At 45.4% G+C, this 20471-nt stretch overlaps 1 protein-coding gene across 2 annotated transcripts in view; it reads left to right on the top strand.

Moving 5' to 3' along the window:
- RENBP (renin binding protein) overlaps nucleotides 1-20471 on the top strand; it is a 54708-nt gene that overhangs the window by 16189 nt on the left and 18048 nt on the right. The window contains exons 2-6 of one of the 2 annotated variants that reach the window (XM_073590788.1): nucleotides 13029-13186; nucleotides 14996-15071; nucleotides 15943-16018; nucleotides 17054-17226; nucleotides 20088-20312. In XM_073590788.1, coding sequence (XP_073446889.1) covers nucleotides 13083-13186; nucleotides 14996-15071; nucleotides 15943-16018; nucleotides 17054-17226; nucleotides 20088-20312 — 654 coding nt within the window. In that variant the 5' untranslated portion in view covers nucleotides 13029-13082. Of the gene's footprint in view, nucleotides 1-12945; nucleotides 13187-14995; nucleotides 15072-15942; nucleotides 16019-17053; nucleotides 17227-20087; nucleotides 20313-20471 lie in introns of those variants that run through there. The other variant, XM_073590787.1, reaches the window with a different exon arrangement.

The following is a 20471-nucleotide window of genomic DNA, read 5'->3' as shown; positions in this document are numbered from 1 at the left end:
TAGGAAACGCTTAGCGACTAAAAACGCAGCATGTTCATTATTTTCCACTTCAGTCCGCGTTTTTAGCCGTTTCCTATAGTCCACAAGACGCACGTAAAAAAACGCATCAAAAACGTGCAGTTTTTAAGCAAAAAACGAGCGGAAAAAAGACGCACGTTTTCTGGGAAGGAGTCCGGTTTTCTGAGCGTTTAAAAACGCTAACGTGGGCACATAGCCTTCAAGCTGGTGTTATAAAGTAATTTACTGAGATAATGACTTTGGGTTTTCATTGTCTTTAAGCCATAATCATCAACATTAACAGAAATAGATCTTGAAATAGATCGCTCTGTTTGTAATGACTCTATATAATATATGAGCTTCACTTTTTGTATTTAAGAACTGAAATAAATTAACTTTTTGATTATATTCTTATTCTGTGAGAAGTACCTGTATGACCCAGCGCCAGAAAAAATTCCTCCACCATCTGAAGCGCGACAGGGAATCAGACGGAAGAGAAAATGCCCAAGCTTGTGGGTCCCCCTGAAGGAACGAGATTATTATCCCCACATGTTGCTCCTCTGTTCCTGAGGAACAAGGATGTAACCTAAAGTAGTTTACAGGCCTCCTAGTACACAGTGGAATTGTCACATCCCCAAGAGAACCTATCAGGTAAAGTGATCTTGTGTTCCACTAAGGGTTGCCTGGGACTCATGGTTCCCAAACCTGATGTATCATTGTGCTGCAAAACAACAGTGTGTAGATCTGCCATCTCCAGGCTGAGCTGCTGCAGTTCCCCTGTCAGAGCAGTAATAGGATTCATAATGGATCAAACAACAGTTTTGGTCAAAGCTAATGTAAGGAAGAGAACGGGGCTGTGAGTATTTCTGAGCCGTCAGGTCCGGAAGGCCGCGTCCAGTGTTGCAGGGGGGAAGGAAAGAAGAGACGGAAAGAACCCATGACCTGAAAAGAGGGGGCGTGGTAAGCGAGGGGAGACAGCAAGGTTTAGAGTGGGAAAAGAGAGAAAGTTCCCGCGGAAGGAAATGGAGAGCAGGGACCGGCTGCGCATTGCAGACTGAGTTGAAGCGCAGAGCAGAGACACAGGACAGGGTCAGCAATAACACCCGGTATCATTGGGCTCACAGAGAGACGGGCGCTGGGTAAAGCTGCACGGTGCAGGTGTTCAGGTACCAGCGGGTGTACTGAGGGACGAGCACCAAGTGAGACATCGCGGTGCGTGCATCCAGTTGTTGGCAGGTGCGCAAGGGAGCACATGCCGAGGAGAGACTTGTGTGGAGCTTCACAATTCGGCTCTGCCGTTCAATGGACTAGGGGCTCAGCGGGCAAAACCGGAGAATGCCTGCTCCCTCAAGAAGCGTGACCGTATGTTGGGCAGAAAAGCTTGAAGACGCAGTGTCGCCTCCCACCGGCAATACATCATCTATTGGACTACAGGCAACTAAAAGACAGCGGAGTCATGATAAGTTAAAGTTTATAGAGAGACTGTTGCGTTGAACCGCATTTATACTGTTTAACCTGTCTTCCCCCTCCCTGTTATCGCCCTGCGAGGAGGTAATTTTTGTTAATTAAACCGCACTCCTGTTAACCCTTGCTGTTTGTCTTTGCGTTACTGCATCCGTTTACCTGCCTTACATTTTGGCGTAGTCGGCAGGATGCAGTCCATGAACGCAGACTAATCCATCATGAGTGCCCCGAGGTCCAGCTTGCCACTGGGGGCCATGCTCAACAATCTCTCAAAATTTACAGGGTTTAATATAATGCTGTGTGACTGGACCAATCTGGTTAAAAGCATGTTGATAATGCATCCCATGCCCCCTGCTATGCAAGCGGAGATTGCTGTGATGGCTCTGGATGGTGAACCTCGGTGCTCTGGACAAGGTGATGCAGATCTTGGAAGAGATGCACGGGGATCCCACCAACGTTGGGGAATTACAGATGCGACTGTCCAGAGGGAATGGGAGTTTGTGACTCAGTACATTAATGTACTGCAGGAAGTGAATGCACATGTCGCTAAACGAGATGATGTGTGGGCTATAGAAGCGGTACCCCCTGATGTAATACTGAGGGATCAGTTTGTGGTGGCTTCATGGATGTGCTGCTTAAACAAGATTTGCGAGAGCCTGCGCACTAAACCGCGTATGACCTTCCTAGAAATAGGGGCAGAAGTGCCCGTGAGAGAGCAAGAACAGGGGACGGCGGCCTTGACAGGGATGGTCCGGAGCAATGAGGTGCCCAGAACCAGAGTGGGCTTGGGAAATCCAGAAGGAAATACGGGAAATGAGAAAAGAGTGTACTAGCCTTAGAAGAGTGCTCGCTCCAGCCCAAAATGCATCGAGAGAGTCCTGCTTGCTCGCTGAGCCTCGTATGGGAATGAGACAGCCCTGTGCAGAATGGAATCTGACCTGTTTCAAGTGTGGGAATACTTGACACTATGCCTGAGGTTGCGCGAGACGGGGACGGTCCCTACCACGGCAGCCGTTAAACTAGTGGGCTCTGTGGCTGGGGGGTGCAGCCTGGAGCCTGAAAGACCAGTGAGGAGAATTGGGAGTTGTGAAGAAACCAGAGTATATCTTAATTGCCCTGACAGCTATGTTTTTACAGGCCTGGTGGAATTGACTTTTCGTCTGTATATTTGGCTTGTGGATTTAAGTGTGGATTCTGGTTGGTCAGGAAGGCTGGCTTGCACAATGATATACCATGTAACATAGTGTGTGCTTATCTGATGTTTGTTTAAATTCTGGAATCAGTTTGTTTACTGTAGATAGGGAACGGCTGTGAGGGTATACTGAAAGACACTGGGTAATTCTAAAAATAGCTTACCTGCCTTGGGTATAAAAGACCCTGAGACAGAGATACGGTGTCTCATCTCATCACATAGAACACTGGACTGCTCTCGGTTATCTCCCTACGCTTGTCGCTGAGGGTGCATCAGACTTGGCTGAAAGAACACTGGACTGCTCTCGGTTATCTCCCTACACTTGTCGTGACCTCCTCGCTGTGTGTTATCACAGGTGGAATAGCGAACCTGGGAGCTCTGACATAACATCCACTAGCATCTTGGTGAGTCAGCGGAGGTGGTGAGACCCTGTGGTGTGCACCATTTTGGGTAATTGCTGGAATTGTTTTGTTTGCTATTTGGTGTTGTGGTTCAATAAAGCTTGGCCACACTGTTTTACCCTAACCCTGTGTTGTCTGTGTAGTGTACTGCCCACAAGCAGATAGAGAGGGCGTTCAGTGGTATGAGCCCTGGTCCTGCAGTCTTGCTAAAGACAGCCAAGCCAGCACCCACTAACCCCGTTTCTCCACAGGAGTCACGGAGGTTTAATCTCTATGAGCCCTATCGTCTGGACTGAAGTGAATGGGAAAGTGGTTCATTACTTAATTGATAAGTGACCACCATGCCAGAAGCTTACTTTAGACATCATTTTCCAGAAATGGCGCGGCCGGAGTGGGGCCCGGTGGTCAGACTGACGGCCGTCAACCTGTCGCCCATTCCGGTCACAGGGGTGGTCTGGATGGAGATTAGAGTGTGTGGAGAGGATGTAGGCCGAAAAGGGGTGGTGTTGATTGCTGGGGATGTCGGTGGCGGGCCTGCAGTGACTCGGGATGAATGTGCTGAAAGAAATCAGATCTCTCCTGATCAAGAGACCTTTTTGGACTGTTGGAGCCCGCAAACTCCTCAAAGAAAGGTATTTCAGCAGCTGCTCGAGCTGCACAGGTTCCGAAAACGTCAAGTGGAGGAAAAGTTCTAGGAAGGGTGATGGTAAACTTACTCTACTGCCTGGTCAGACGGTGCTCACGTTGCCAGTACAAGCCTGTACACCCCTCGAAAGGGTGGAGGTGCAGATAGAGCCGACATCGGTGGATCAGGTACTCCCAGGACTCCTCATACAGTTGTGGCCAAAAGTATTGACACCCCTGCAATTCTGTCAGATAATACTCAGTTTCTTCCTGAAAATGATTGCAAACACAAATTCTTTCGTATTATTATCTTCATTTAATTTGTCTTAAATGAAAAAACACAAAAGAGAATTAAGCAAAACATTGATCATTTCACACAAAACTCCAAAAATGGGCCAGACAAAAATATTGGCACACTCAGCCTAATACTTGGTTGCACAACCTTTAGCCAAAATAACTGCGACCAACCGCTTCCGGTAACCATCAATGAGTTTCTTACAATGCTCTGCTGGAATTTTAGACCATTCTTCTTTGGCAAACTGCTCCAGGTCCCTGATATTTGAAGGGTGCCTTCTCCAAACTGCCATTTTTAGATCTCTCCACAGGTGTTCTATGGGATTCAGGTCTGGACTCATTGCTGGCCACCTTAGAAGTCTCCAGTGCTTTCTCTTAAACCATTTTCTAGTGCTTTTTGAATTGTGTTTTGGGTCATTGTCCTGCTGGAAGACCCATGACCTCTGAGGTAGACCCAGCTTTCTCACACTGGGCCCTACATTATGCTACAAAATTTGTTGGTAGTCTTCAGACTTCATAATGCCATGCACACGGTCAAGCAGTCCAGTGCCAGAGGCAGCAAAGCAACCCCAAAATATCAGGGAACCTCCGCCATGTTTGACTGTAGGGACCGTGTTCTTTTCTTTGAATGCCTCTTTTTTTCTCCTGTAAACTCTATGTTGATGCCTTTGCCCAAAAAGCTCTACTTTTGTCTCATCTGACCAGAGAACATTCTTACAAAACGTTTTAGGCTTTTTTCAGGTAAGTTTTGGCAAACTCCAGCCTGGCTTTTTTATGTCTCGGGGTAAGAAGTGGGGTCTTCCTGGGTCTCCTACCATACAGTCCCTTTTCATTCAGACGCTGACGGATAGTACGGGTTGACACTGTTGTACCCTCGAACTGCAGGGCAGCTTGAACTTGTTTGGATGTTAGTCGAGGTTCTTTATCCAACATTCGCACAACCTTGCGTTGAAATCTCTTGTCAATTGTTCTTTTCAGTCCACATCTAGGGAGGTTAGCCACAGTGCCATGGGTTTTAAACTTCTTGGTGACACTGCGCACGGTAGACACAGGAACATTCAGGTCTTTGGAGATGGACTTGTAGCCTTGAGATTGCTCATGCTTCTTCACAATTTGGTTTTGCAAATCCTCAGACAGTTCTTTGGTCTTCTTTCTTTTCTCCATGCTCAATGTGGTACACACAAGGACACAGGACAGAGGTTGAGACAACTTTAATCCATGTCAACTGGCTGCAAGTGTGATTTAGTTATTGCCAACACCTGTTAGGTGCCACAGGTAAGTTACAGGTGCTGTTAATTACACAAATTAGAGAAGCATCACATGATTTTTCGAACAGTGCCAATACTTTTGTCCACCCTCTTTTTTATGTTTGGTGTGGAATTATATCCAATTTGGCTTTAGGACAATTCTTTTTGTGTTTTTTCATTTAAGACAAATTAAATGAAGATAAAAATACCAAAGAATTTGTGTTTGCAATCATTTTCAGGAAGAAACTGAGTATTATCTGACAGAATTGCAGGGGTGTCAATACTTTTGGCCACAACTGTAGCTGAGACATTAGCCACAGTCCATGACGGTAACGTTGTAGTGCGGGTCATCAACCTGGGAGAAGATAGTCTCACCCTTTCATCGAAGAGCGAAGTGGCTCAGGGCCTAGGAATGCCAGAAGAACTGGTGCAACCGGAGGCCGTGCAGTTGACAGTAATGCAAGGAGATCCCTGGACCCTAGCCGTTACAATGACACCGGAGCACCCGCCTGGAAGCACAAAGGAGGGTCGCCGAATCTTGGAGCAAATGCAGGACGAATTGACGGGACTCTCGCCCCAGCAGGTGCAACAGGTGGAAGCTGTGTTAGAGCGATATCAAGAGGTCTTTGCCCGTCATGAAGATGACTTTGGGTGCACTCAAGCTATGACCCACAAAATTCCTACAGGAAGTGCTGCACCAGATCGGGAAAGATATCGGCAGATACTTCGGCAGATATCTCCTCAGATGTATAAAGAAGTAAAGGAGATGCTGGCTCACATGCTGCAAAGCAGGGTCATACGGGAAAGTCAGAGCCCGTGGGCAGCGCCCATTGTTTTAGTCCGGAAGAAGGACGGAACTCTGCACTTCTGTGTTGATTACAGACGACTGAATGCTTGTATAGTGCGGGACTCCTATCTATTGCCCAGAATTGAGGAATCACTGTCTGCCTTGGAAAAGGCGAAGTACTTTTCATCCCTGGATCTGGCCAGCGGGTACTGGCAGGTGCCCATGGCTGTACACGACCGGCCAAAGATGGCGTTCATACTGCCTGTGGGAGTGTTTGAGTTTAAAAGGATGCCCTTTGGCCTGACCAACACCCCTGGGACATTCTAGCGGTTGATGGAGAGATGCTTGGGAGTCTTGAATTTTGAAGCAAAACTCATTTACCTCAATGACATCGTCTACATGGCCACCTTTGAAGAAAATCTTCAGCGACTGGAGCAAGTGTTGAGTTGGCTGCAGAGTCACGGCCTGAAGGTGAAGCCTCAAAAATGTCACCTTTTCTGCAAGCAAATTGAGTGTTTGGGACATACTGTATCCGGTGAAGGAGTGCGGCCTGTGCATTCAAAGATAGCGGCCGTGCAAGAGTGGCCCACCCCGACAACAGTGAAAGATGTGCGGGCCTTCTTGGGGCTTACCAGGTACTACCGATGATTCGTGAAGAATTTCACTCACCTCGCTAATCCACTATTGGAATTACTAAAGGGAGTGCTATCGGGTTCGAAGAATCGAGCTATTCAATGGGGAAGCAGCCAGGAACAAGCCTTCAGAGCATTGAAAATGGCCTTGACAAAGGCCCCAATACTCGCCTATATGTATTTCTCACAACCCTTCATCCTTCACACGGATGGAAGCCTACATGGTCTAGGGGCCGTTCTATCACAAATGCAGGGAGGAAAGGAACAAGTGATAGCCTACGCGAGCCAGTCTCTTCTCGACTCGGAACGAAAACCGGACACTTACAGCTCCTTCAAGTTGGAACTGCTGGCGTTGGTGTGGCAATGACCGAAAAGTTTTCAGTTAATTTGTTGGGGTCCGAAGTCCTGGTGCGTACCGATAATATTCCCCTACCTCACCTGGAAAATGCAAAATTGGGGGCCTTGGAACAACGATGGGTGGCCCGCATGGCGAAGTAGCGATACAAGATAGCTTACCGGGCTAGGGCGAGAATACACACTCTGACGCTCTCTCTCGAGTGACTCAAGAGCGACAGAGTTGAAGAATTGGAGGCAGAAGAGATTCCTGTTTTTTAGGACCTTGCTAGGTCATTGGTTGCGATGCAGGGACAGATTGGAGAGGCATCTGGAGAATGGGTGCTGGCACGACCTCGGGATGACTGGGTGCAACTCCAGCAAGCAAAGAACTTGCCCAGCTGAGGCAGTGGGTGGCTCTGAAGCAGCTTCCCAGCTGACAAGAGAGAGACACTCTGTCCCCAGGAGCCCTGCAGATTCTAAAACAGTGGGAGAGGCTCCAGTTGTAGGACGAATTGCTATACAGAAGAGTACAGCTATTATGAGAATTGGGGGTCACTTGGCAAGTAGTGCTCCCAAAAAAGTTGATCTGCATGGTGGCTACGGAGGCCCATGAGAGAGGGGCTCTCTTCGGTCCTGAGATGTTCCAGTGGCTACAGAGGCTGGTGTATCAACCATGATTGAGAACTGCAGTAGAGTAGGCTTGTCAAAGATGTCGGAGCTGTGAACTAGCTAAAACTCTAGAACAGTGGTTCCCAAACGCCAGTCCTCGCGGACCCCAACATGTCATGTTTTCAAGATTTCCTTAGTATTTCACAGGTGATGGAAGTATCATCAAGGCATCAGGAATTCTCTCACATGTGTAACACTATGGAAATCCTGAAAACATGACCTGTTGGGGTCCGCGAGGACTGGAGTTTAGGAACCACTGCTCTAGACCAAAGGGCCCCGACGCAGATCATTGTGACTTCTGCCCCCATGGAGGTATTGATGACTGACTACTTAGCTGTAGGCCCAGCACATCTTGGGTATGAACATTGTCTGGTGATGACCGACCACTTCACCAAGTTCGCTGTAGTGACTCTGACCCGGGACCAGACTGCTGAGTCTGTTGCTCAGGCCATTTGCTGAGACTTCATCCAGGTGTACGGTTGCCCGAAAAGGATCCTTTCTGACCAAGGCACTTGCTTCCAAGGTCGAGTGAAAGTTACATCATTTGTACCGGACTGAGAAGTCAAGGACTACGCCCTATCATTTTCAGGGGAATGGAGCTTGTGCAGACGAGGTTATGAGAACTCCAGCTCCATGAAACGACGCCTACATCTCTGAGAGCAGGAGATCGGGTGTTGATCCAGAACAAGCGGCCCCGAGGAAAACTGGAACACTGATGGGAGAAGACCCTGCATTGAGTGACCCACCAAGTCGGTTCTGACAGACCGGTGTATGAAGTCCAGCCTGAACGGGAGGAAGAAGCACCTACCTGGATAGTTCATAGTAGCATGTTGCGGCCTTGCCTATCCCAGGGTCCTGAAGAAGGAAAAGAACACTGAACATCACCGATGAGCCTACTTCAACAGTTCCTGACTTTGACGAAGAAGAGATGCCAGTCTAGCCCCCAGACATTAATAATTCAGGGAAGTGAGCACTGAGGTGCCTCCTTTTGAAGTGACAGAACCGGTAGGCTCCTCGGACCAAAATATCCCCTCGCCTCCTATCAGTAACCTGACCTGAAAGTAGGGGACACGGCAAGCAAGGGGAGATGGCAGGGTGTAGCGCTGGAAAAAGCAGAAATTTCCAGCCGAAGGAGAGGGAGAGCAGGGATCGGCTGCGCGCTGCGGAGCAAGTTGAAGCACAGATCAGAGACACAGGATGGGGACATTGCGGACTACCGGGTACCGTTGGACACAGGTGTTCAGGTACCGGCGGGTGTGTTGCCGCCAGAAGTGTGACTGTGTGTTGGGCAGGAAAGCTTGAAGACACAGTGTTGGCCCTCGCTGGCATTACATCATCTACAGGTGACTAAAAGACAGCAGAGTCACGATAAGTTAAAGTTTATAGAAAGACTGCTGCGCTGAACTTCATTTATACTGTTTAACCTGTCTTCCTCCTCCCTGTTATCTCCTTGCGAGGAGTTCAATATTGTTAATTAAACCGCACTCCTGTTAACCCTTGCTCTGCGCCTTTGCGTTACTGCATCCTTTTACCTGCCTTACTCTAACATCAGGGGGCGCCCTAGCTCTACCTGTTCCCTGGGTTACTTCTGAAGGTGAAGATACAGGGACCACGTATCTTGCCTTATACCTTGAATCTGCTCTCCTTCTGTACCCTTCCCCCACCCAGGGAAGAGGGGAGTAGCAGTGCAACGCAGTACACCAACCAGACGAACAAGATAACACGAATAGGGGAAACGGAAAATACCAGGCATACAAATATACACACACATATAACAGAGAAATGCACCAGGTAGTCATGTGGATAAACCAAAGTAGAAGAAGAAAGGAAATTATCACACACTCAAAACCTAGCAACATTCACAGATAAATCCACCAAATACCTACTCCAATAACCCACTACTATCCTCCCAGCCATGCAGCATAAGCTATCTGTGACAATGTGTGTCAGTCAGAACCCAGACTATATAGGAAATAGGAGTGACTGACCATGTTCAACTGAGAGCGCTAGCTCCCAAAGCTTTCAACATAGCCGATTATCCCCCGTACTCCCAATAGAAATTTACACCATTTAAAAGAAGGTGAAGTGCTTCTATTCAGCGCAAGAGTAGGGACAATCAGATGATGGGGTCTTTTGGCCTCTCTCTGTCATGGTAACCCTGTGAGAACATTAAGGCCTTTTTCCAGAGCTCACCAATGCGCACTTTTTGGCAGAATGTACAAAACTGTTGATTTGTCCACTCCTAACATTTCTGCTATTTCTCTGATGGATTTCTTCTTTTTTTCAGCCTAATGATTGTCTGCTTTACTTACATTGAGAGCTCCTTTGATGGCATGTTGAGAGTTCATAAGAACAATTTCCAAATGCAAATGCCACACCTAGCATCAGCTCCAGACCTTTTACAGGCTTAGTTGATGATGGATTAATGAGGGAATAGCCCATGCAGCTCATTAAAGAGCTTTTGAGATAATTGTCCAATTACTTTTGGTCCAAGAAAAAGAGACAGCTGCATCTTAAAGAGCTGTAATTCCTAAACCCTTACTTTAATTAGGATGTGAATACCCACAAATTAAAGCTGAGAGTCTGCACTTTAAGTTTATATTGATTATATAACTAAGAGTGGACTCGACTGGTGACTCAGTAGGAGCGGACCAGAATTCAGTAGCAGCAAACCGGACTGGTGAATCAGTAGGAACAAACCGGACTGGCGACTCAGTCGGAGCGGATCAGACTTGAGACTTACCGATACTAGTGAGTTGACCAGCGACACCAGCTGTAAGTGGCACACTATGTATTCAGGAGTAATCTAGATGGCAGGTGGCATTGCTAACAGAAACTCAGACAGGGAGCAATCTAGAGGTAGGACACAATCGGGCTGCTTCTTGCAAAGGTGACCTCCAATTGCTGTGGTAGAAGTCACAGCTGACACTTTTGCTTTGCCTGCAGTGGTCATAGTGTTGTGGTAAGGGTGGTGATCTGGGCGACCTGAGCATTTTTGTTTACTTCTTAGGTCTTCTTCTCACTGAGCAGTTACAACGAGCTCCGTGACAAAAATGTTTGGTGATGGCTGACTGGCCAACCCCAGTGATGGCAGGCACGGGGGCCGCTCTGATTACACACGTGCTGGCGAGGTTTGCTGGCCTCTGTCTAGGACAATTGCGATTCGGGGCAGGTCACCAACTTGCAATCTGAACAGTTTCACACTTATGAGGGAAGGAGTTAATAATGGATGCCATTTTCTTTTGTGAAATCTTGTGACAGATGTGCTTTAAAGCATTTCCTCTCCGCTCTCATCATCAAGGTCGTACAATAAGTGGGAATGGTAAAAATTAAGGTACAGAGCCCCGCACCACTGTAGCACCAATGTCCAAAACCTTTTGTATGTGTCCAGACCGCTATTTGGCTTTCTAGTCCAGGGCTCACGGGTGCCAGCCCAATGTAAAAACAAAGCAAATGTCCATGCGCAAAAAGAATAAGGGTTGCGCTCACCGTCACTGCAGTTTAAAACATACAGGACAGGATAGTCTCATGTGCTTCTACTAGAAGTAAATGTGCTTCTAGTGCAACCCTTATTCTTCTTTTTGCGCATGATCCCAGGGAACCGGATAGGAGATAAATATAACCCTTTTTATTAAAAGGTAAAAAGAGAAACTGTCTTTGTTGCCCATAGCAACCAATCAGAGCACAGCTTTCATTTTTTAAACAGCTCTGGTAAAATGAGAGCTGCATTTTGATTGGTTGCTATGGGCAACAAAAAGATGTCCTGTTTAGGCTTTTTTCACATGGGTGTAATATAAACTCTGAGTAGTACTGAGGTCATACAGTACCTCAATGTGCCCCTAATTACATACAAAGACTTCTAAAAATGTGTGGCAAGCTCCGTAAGGGAAAGTATTCTCCCACTGTTCAACCATGGTTTTCAGGGCATGCTGGGAGTTGTAGTCTCACAACAGCTCATGTGCCGGAGGTTGCTGATCCCATTTACTAAGCACAGAAATTAGAGATGAGTGGATCTGCAGAGAATGTACAGTAATTCACCAGACCGCATGGATTTTACAGGAAATTTTGTTTTGCAGCAGTTCCTTATTGTGCAATCAGGTCTCTTGAGACTCTCAGAACATAATAAACGTAGGATGTCTAAAACTGAAAAGGAAAAATTATTACTCACCGCTCACCTGTCTCTTCGTCTCCAGACCCCGCTGCCTGGTCCTAGGCAAGGCTTCTTTCCCCCTTCCACCTTTGCGCATATTGTCTTCAGTCTCTTCAGTCCAGACCACGGCTTGAATAGGCCTCGGAAATTCTTTGGGCACTGCGTGTTGTTTCGTACTGACATCCGGGACCTAGTGAAGCCACAAGCCTCAGGATTAAAGAGGCTGAAAAAAATACACACGATGGGGAAAGGAGAAAATAAGAGGTGCCGAGGACCAGACAGTGGGCTACGGTGATGGCGGGACAAGTGATCATTGAAAAGTTTTTGTTTTTTCATTTAACCCTTTGCCTGACTTTCTATGGTTGAGTAAAATAATAATAATCTTTTTATTTATATAGCGCGAACATATTCCGCAGTGCTTTACAGTTTGCACACACATTATCATCGCTGTCCCCGATAGGGAATTTAGATTGTGAGCCCCATCACAATGTCTGGAATGGTGGCCGCAGCAGTCCGCCATTTTGCTGAATTTGCGCAGAGTGAATTGCAAAATAATTCTTATTCAGGAGAATGTGGATGTTTGCAAAATTTAAGGAGCACTCAATTGCACTCGAAGAAATGTACTCATGTTTAAAAGTAATGTCTTCTTCGCTGATGTGGCACCTTTAGGGTGTGTGCACACGCTGCAAATTCTGCTGCGGTTCCGCAGCGGATTTGGCCGCTGCGGATCCGCAGCAGTTTTTGCTGCGGTGTACAGTGCTATAATATCCTATGGATATTAAAAACCGCAGTGCAGACAGTGTGGATTTTTCCACGGTTTCTAAACCGCAGAAAGAATTGACATGTCATTCTTTCTGCGGATTCCGCTGCGGTTTGCCATCTCCTCCATTGTGGAGATGAAAAACCACAGGGCAAAACCGCAGGGTAATCCGCAGGTAAAAGCGCAGGTCTTTTGACCTGCAGATTTACCTGCGGATTTTACAAAATCCGCGCAGCCAAATCCGCACTACAATCCGCAGCGTGTGCACATACCCTTATTGAGTCACAACTGAGACGAAAGAAAGTTTCTGAAGACGGCATGGCAGGTGCACTTTAAGACTCTACCGCTGCTACCTGTTTAGGATTTCTCATTTCTGTAAGACTCAGCATTCACTCTCTTCCAATGCATGAATCACATGACTGGCAGTCAGCTGATGGCTGTGGTTCTCATCACTGATTTCCTTCCTTGGCTGCAGAGTTCAGAGCTGACAGAGCAGAGACTGCAGTGAAAATCTGGAAAAAGTTCCAGTATGGGAGAGAGAAATCGCCTACAGCGGTGGAGAGAGCGGATCAGTACCGAGCTGAACAGAGTCATGAAGTTCTGGACTCAGCACTCCGAGGACAAGGAATTTGGGTAAATATGGTTTATTAAACATCGGCATATTCCAATGAGCAAAGGGCTGTACGGTGCCACTTACTTCTGATCTGCGATGATGACTTTGCACGTATCTGCCGTCACCGGACTGCTCATTTCAGCTTCCAAACCTGGAAATGATCCCTGAAATGTATCTGGAAAAATAATTAGTATTTCTGTGCATCCTAAGGGTACAACCACCATATGTACTTTAGCCACTGGTATACTTACCCACTGAGTCTTGGAAGCAGAAGATGCAGTCGTTTATTGCGGCGAATTCACTGTCTGCTTTTTTTTAAATACCTGTATGGATAAAATACTGAGTAGCGGCTTTCTGAAACCATCTGAATGGTTGTGTCACTGCTTTTAACCGCTCCGCATCTTTACAAACGTGAAGCAGTTAAAAGAATATCGAAAGATGGAACACATGTGCATCAAGTCGTTCTTACATACAAATGCATTTGTTTATTCTTTTTACCAATTACTTACCACTTTTTCTGAAGGTTTACTGAGCATACCCGCCCCAAAAAGGCATTTGCCCAAAAAACAGTTATTCCTGAAAGTTGGGGAATATGTCCTGATTTCAACGATATCTGTATCCTCGAGACCCAGATACAGTTGACTACAATGGTGGAGAAGGGAGCCATCCGCTCTCTACTCCACTACTCAACCTGTGAGTCTGAGTCTCAGAGTTGCAGGCGCAATGAGGTCATTGGATCGCGTCGGCTACACAGAGCTACATGCTCCACAGACCAGAGCAGCGTATTGTAAGAACGGCGGTAGGAGCGGTACGCTCCCGGGGTTTATCTACTGCTGGGGCATCATACTGTGTATGTGGGACATCAATATGTGCAAGAGGGGATTGTGGAGGCACGATAATGTGTGGAGTGGGTATCATCCACTTGTGAAGACATCATATCATGTAGAACTCAAAAAAGAAAAAATAGTATCAGCACACCTTTAATATTAATTTAATGTACAAGTGCTCAAATATGCTCTGTGTCCACTATACTAACATATACATACATGATGCATCAGCACAGTGCGACTAATGAATACATGAACTCCAATATTGCTGTAAAGGTACTTAGTGGTTTTTTTTATCAAAGAGCACAAAAGTCAATCAACCACGTCAAGATGACCTTTAAATATGGATGGTCCCTAGCCGCTAAATTTCTTACCTCTCTGTGTGCCAAAACAGCCTCATGTGAATGTGGAATGAAACGGAAACCAGGCATAGCTCACAATTAAAACCTTATATGAAAGAAATGGGTGGATGCTAAGCCCTTTTCTGGGGACCATCCATATTTAAAGGTCACCTTGATGAGGTTGGATAGCTTTTGCGTTTTTTTTTTAAATAAAAAAACGCTAACAAAGTACCTTAACGCTTGCAGCAATATAGGACTTAATGTATGTACATGATCATATTATGTAAAGTCATATTGTGGGGGCATTTAAACCTATATATTCAATACAAAAATCAATTAACTTATTTTTTTTATAAACTTGCAAAAAAGCATAAATGGTTAATCTATGCATTATGATATTTTTTAAGGTGAATGATATTTGTTTACTGGTATATGTACGCTATATAAGATGATCCTTTACTTGGAGACGCTTTCCTTAGAAGCAGGACCACCGTTGGCTATGTTTGGTGTTGCTGTTCTATCTCATTAAAGTTGACAGGACTTAACCGCAATACCAGACAAACCCTGTGCTACGAGTGGCGCTGTTTCTGAGATACAAGCATAACTGTATGTATTAATCTACATTGACTATCTGATAGTAAACTGTGGTTGATGTCATCAGGGGATTCTTCACTTGCCTCAGTCTGGAAGGAGCGGTGTATGATCCACTGAAGTACATATGGCTGCAGGGCAGACAGGTAAGGAGGCTGCAATGTGGTAGGTCATCAATGTAATCGGTGCAGGTCCTGGCGGTACAAAGTGACCGTGGTGCTCATTAGAGATGATATTTTTTACCCTGAAGGGACCAGTTTTTGTTTTTGAGATTTCACCTTTTCCACCCCGCTTTGCAAAAGCAATAACTTTTTTCTTTTAATTTTTCCATCAAAATAGTCGTATGATTGCTTGTTTTTTGAGGAACAAGTTGCCATTTTAGTGACACCAATCACTTTGCTATATTACGTACTGGAAACCGGGAAATCTCTTCAAAGGGTAAAACGGGGAAGAAAAAAATTTGCAATTCTATTGTTGCTTTTTTGCATTTTTTTTCTGACAGTTAAAATAATCTTGCAACCTGATTCTTCAGGTGTGCACAATTCTGGTGATGCCAAACTTGTATAGTGTTTTTATTATTTTAGTAGGTTAAAAAAAAATAAAAATAGTTGTGTGACCTGGAGCTATTTCTTTCTTCTGTCGATGGAGTTCTGTGTTGCGTGTCTGACATTTTCAATGGTACAATTTTGGGGTACAAATTATTTTCTGATGACATTTTATTGAATTTTTTGCCTTGCAATTTTTTTTTCTCTTTATGATGTTTTTTCTTATTTATATATATTTTTTCTAGTTATGTGTGTGTATATATATATATTTGTTTTCCTGTATTTGTCTTTGAGTGACTATACAGAGTCATATGAAGTACCCACAGATCTGTAATACGACCGATAGGGTGAACAGGCCCAATTCACAATTTCTGACTCAGTATAGGAACTAATCACACTATTATATACATATAAAAACTAATTTGGCAATCTTCACATGAGTATGACCTCCACTGGTTTCTGGTTAACCTAGGTTTGGATGTATTGCCGTCTTTACAGGAAGGTGCCCAGATTCCACAATGAGGAACTACTTAATTCTGCCATTGCTGGTAAGTTTCGGGTTCTTAATGTTTTGAAGAACATTAAAATTGACCTATAATCCACCAAGTAATGCTTCACCTGATTTTTTTTTTTCATACCCCAAAACAGCTTTGTACTTTTAGTACTGGCTGTGTAGTGTGGATGAGACCGCCGTCACTTTAAGTTGCAATATCAGGCACAACCATTACAAAAAGTATGGCGCTGTGTCTGGTAAACTATGAAGGCAAAGAGGCACTTAAAGTAGAGTCCCTATAAATGGCTGATAAGCTGGGGCCGCCAAAAGTCCATTCCCTCTCTGATCTTAAACTGATTGATTCCTCTAAGAATAGGACAAATAATTGCTTGAGAGGGCAGAGCATAACAAAGGAACTCGCTCTCTTAATGTTCTTTGAATCCCTATGATCACACTCGTGGAACCATATGCAACAGGTGTCACTAGGTGTTTCTTTAAAGATGAACTGTCACCAGGTCAAAAGTGACCAGTTTTTGCTCTTATGTTATTCCCGCTGCTCCCCTGAGTATTCCGCTTTTTGTTCTTTATAAATCCATTATACGGTTCCAGAGATATGGGCATTTTTATTTAGTGCTAATTTTTATGTTTTTTTTACCAAAGGGGCAGTGCTCAAAGGATAATAATGCAGAGCAACCTAAATACACGCCCCTGAGGATCCTATGAGCTATGCCCCCGTAGAGACCATAAAAGTTAGCCCTAAATAAAAAGGTCCTCCGCCATATGAAAGCATATGGTGGAATAAAATCAGGGCAAAAACTGCCCATTTTTGACCTGATGAGTGGTGACGTATCTTCTATAAAGGTGCTTTAACGTTTGGCTTTTCTGAGCATTGATATGCTCTCTAATGGGAGAGCAAAGTAAGCCGATAACAGAATCATCTGGCAGCAGCTTGTAAAAGGATCATCTATCAGGCAAAATGGAGAAATCTTCAGGTTCAGACAACTCTTATCTAATACGCTTAGGGTCCTTAAGTTGGAGATTGATTTGAAATAATATACTCCATGTTATTTGTTTTTCCTTTGGTAATCAGGGGGAGAGTTCCTTATTACTCATGCTCGCCCATCATCTGACTCCTTAAAATGTGCTTTCGTGGTGACACGTGATGGTCGAGCGGTGAAGATCCAGCGCACCATCTTCAGTGAGTGTTTCTACATCTTGGCGATGGATGAACTATGGAGAACAACTCAAAAAGAGAAGTATAAGGTGAAAGAGAGGGGTGGGATTGCCAGGGTTGTGTGGGTGCGGTGTCTAATTTTCATATAAAACATAAAAATGCAATATGCTAATAAAATGGACAAAACTTTGATTTCCTTTTATACTTAAGAAAAATTAGAATTTCCTGTTAGGAAAAACCTCAACATCTGAGGATGCACCAATGAGGTGCACAATCGATAAATTCTAGGACCAGGCTATAAACTTTTGCCTTGTGAAAGGTGGCTATATACATGAACGTCAGTGAGACTGGCTGCGTGGTGATCTCCTGGCTCAACATGTCCAATCCTTTTGTTTTTAAAAGGAATGTGCCATAAGCAAGACATGTATGACCCGACCAGTACTCCTATAGACAACAAAAGGACTGTGGTTGCACATGCTCAGTATCGCTGGGTAAGGAAGTGAAGATAATGCATGAACGGACATCTGTAAGCGAAGGGAAGAAAATAGAATTGTGCCAACAAGAATGGTAGAGCCCAGCGTGTGGTCCTAATAGGAAGGAATTAGAAGAGACACCAGGTCAGATGATAGCTGTGTCACAGTTAGGAATTATAAAAAGCCCAGGAAGGCAGAGGGGAAGAGTCAGCACAGAACAGACGTGTGGAAGTAGCTAAGCTAGCTTATGGCCACCATTGCAAGTGCGGAACCAGAGACTAGCAAACCAGAGCTGAATAACCAGAATTGAGTGACTAGGATGACCAAAGGAACTGAACCAGAGCTGGATGTCCAGAACCCGAAGAGAGGAGCCTGTGACGAGTACAAAGCTAGAACCGTGGGAGCGGATAACAGGAAGGGCACAGTCATGAGAGCTGCGACTCAAAGTGTGGAATTACGGTACTGAGGGGACTAGGGAACAGAGGAATTCAGCGTGTCAGGTGATTGAAGCATCTCATCAATCAGGGACTTGCAGCCTAACTGTGTAGTATACCCGAGTAGTGGTGGATTCTGTACAATTAGTATTGTAAAAAGAATGAGAGTACGACAAGCATGAGTTTAACTGATAATACTTTCACCTAGGGCATTATTGTAGTAAGGGCCCGGATTGGGGGGTGGCCCACTGCTTACCACACACAGACGACACCGAGACGAGACGGAGGCAGATTTTCGGGTACAACAGGTCCCAGTTTATTGGCCGTCCTCCTGACGACCGTAGCCATACACCGTAGCACCTTCACAGCTCTCCGTATCCAGGCCCGGGTACCTGCACCTCTCTTCTGTCGTAGTGATGTTCCTCTTGGCTCTTTCACTGGGGCTGCCCTAGGCCTATCTACCCCCAGCGCTTCACCAGTCCGAGGTCGTCGTCAGTTTGGTACCCTCGGGGCCTCGTCTGTTCTGCGGTTCTTCGTGTCGGGGCCACCCACCTGACTTCTTTTCTCCTCAGTCCCCTGGTCGAGCTCTCCTCTACTGTTCGTTCTTCTTCACTGTCTCTTCTCCTCCTGAGCTCCTCCCAGGACTGGAACCCTCTCCTGTCCTATTTATCTCCCTCCTCGGGAATTTCCCTCCTGGGTTCCTATCTCCCCGCCCCCCATGACTAAGCGTTTTCTTAGCCCTAAACTGCTGTAAAGTCCTGTTCTCATGCTGCCCCCTGCCATCTTGTGGTCAAACTTAGGTACTGCACTCCTATTCCATTTTCCACAGCTGTTTCCCTTCTACTATTACAAACATGCAACTTCAGTGCACCAACCATCTCTTCTCTCCCTACCGACAAGTCCGTCCATCAGGTCACCTTCCCTACATTATGACCAAGACACCTTTGACTGTAATAGTTGTCACAGGTTTACCGCGACAGAGAGACTGCTGTGTCTGATTTCTAGTACTCCTGCACTAATTAGAAGCACTTCACCTTCGTATTAAACAGAGCAGGTTTCTGCTAGCAGTTCAGGGGTTAATCTGTTCTGCTAATCGCTCCTGGAGCTTTTTTGCTTTGATGGTCTCAGCTGTTCAGTGTTGGACACTCCCCTCCATTATATATACTTACCTCTGGCAAATAGGTATTGCCAGTGTTAGTTTCATACTGCGTGGTTATGGAGTTGGAGGTGTTGGTTGTTTGAGGACGCGTTTGGAGTGTTGCTCAGAATACTGTTGCTTGTTGATTTGTCTGTGTGCATATCCTCATTATCTCCAATTTGATTTTTTTCCTTACTTTACTTCCCGGGGTTCTACTCTATTGTTTGTGAGTGCATATTTGTATGATTGGTATTTTCATTTATCCGTGTATTTCTTCCCTTGTTAGTCTAGTTTGTGTATTCTTATACACTACAACTCCCCTCTTCCCTGGGTGGGGGAAGGGACAGATATGGGCTGATTTTAGGAGCTCAGCAAGGTACGTTGCCCCAGTGTCTTCACCATCAGAGGTAATACGAGGAGCAGGGATAGCTAAAGCGCACCTAGCTTTAGGAATAGGGAAGGCACACTTAGACCCGGGATATCCTGCAATACTGCCTTGATGATAGTTGTCTATTCGTATTAGAAGAGTGTGATTAGGATTGTGTTAAAATCCTATCTAGCCAAATAGCCGAATTTCCATTGTAAAATAATTTACTGCCTTCCCCTTTTTGCATTGTGCCTTTGGCACCTTACCCAGTTGTGTAATCGAATAAATTATTGTTGTTTCATACCTGTTTACGGCTGCATTCAACATGAAGACTTTGTGACCCCAGTTCCGATGATTGGTGGGGGTCCCAACAGTCATATCCCAAGTTTTATATATATCACCTTGAAATGGTATATATGCTGTTTTTGAGACAACCCCCTTGGGGAGACATAAGCAGCTGCAAACAACTGGATTTCTACATATTGCACATTTTTATGAAATTTGAAGATATTTAGTAATGAAGTCTATTTTCATATAGAGAGAAGCACGGATGATGATGGATCAAATAATTCACTGGGTGCGAGTAGATCCATCTAATTTAGGAAGACCGGAGTTGCCTGGAGCTGAACCAGTGAACTCTATGGCGGTGCCAATGATGCTGCTGAATCTGGTGGATCAGTTATGTGAGGATGATGAAGAGGCAGCAATGAAGTATGCAGAACTGGGAACCTGGAGTGTGGAGAAGATCCTGCAGCACTTACAGGTACCATATATACTAAACGAACAGCAGATGGCAGCTATGGTAGAGGGGTGGGAGAATTTCAACATGATTTTGCCCACCCCATGGGCAATAGTGTATTCATGGACCATCCAAAACCACAACGGTCACCTTGATCTGACCTTGCAAACTTAATTTGAAGCC

The sequence above is a fragment of the Dendrobates tinctorius genome, unplaced genomic scaffold (genome assembly GCF_039654945.1).
Source record: "Dendrobates tinctorius isolate UK_male_01 unplaced genomic scaffold, ASM3965494v1 ptg000120l, whole genome shotgun sequence".
Taxonomy (NCBI): domain Eukaryota; kingdom Metazoa; phylum Chordata; class Amphibia; order Anura; family Dendrobatidae; genus Dendrobates; species Dendrobates tinctorius.
Note: the sequence above shows the minus strand (reverse complement) of the source record. Positions and strands in the feature narration are given on the sequence as shown.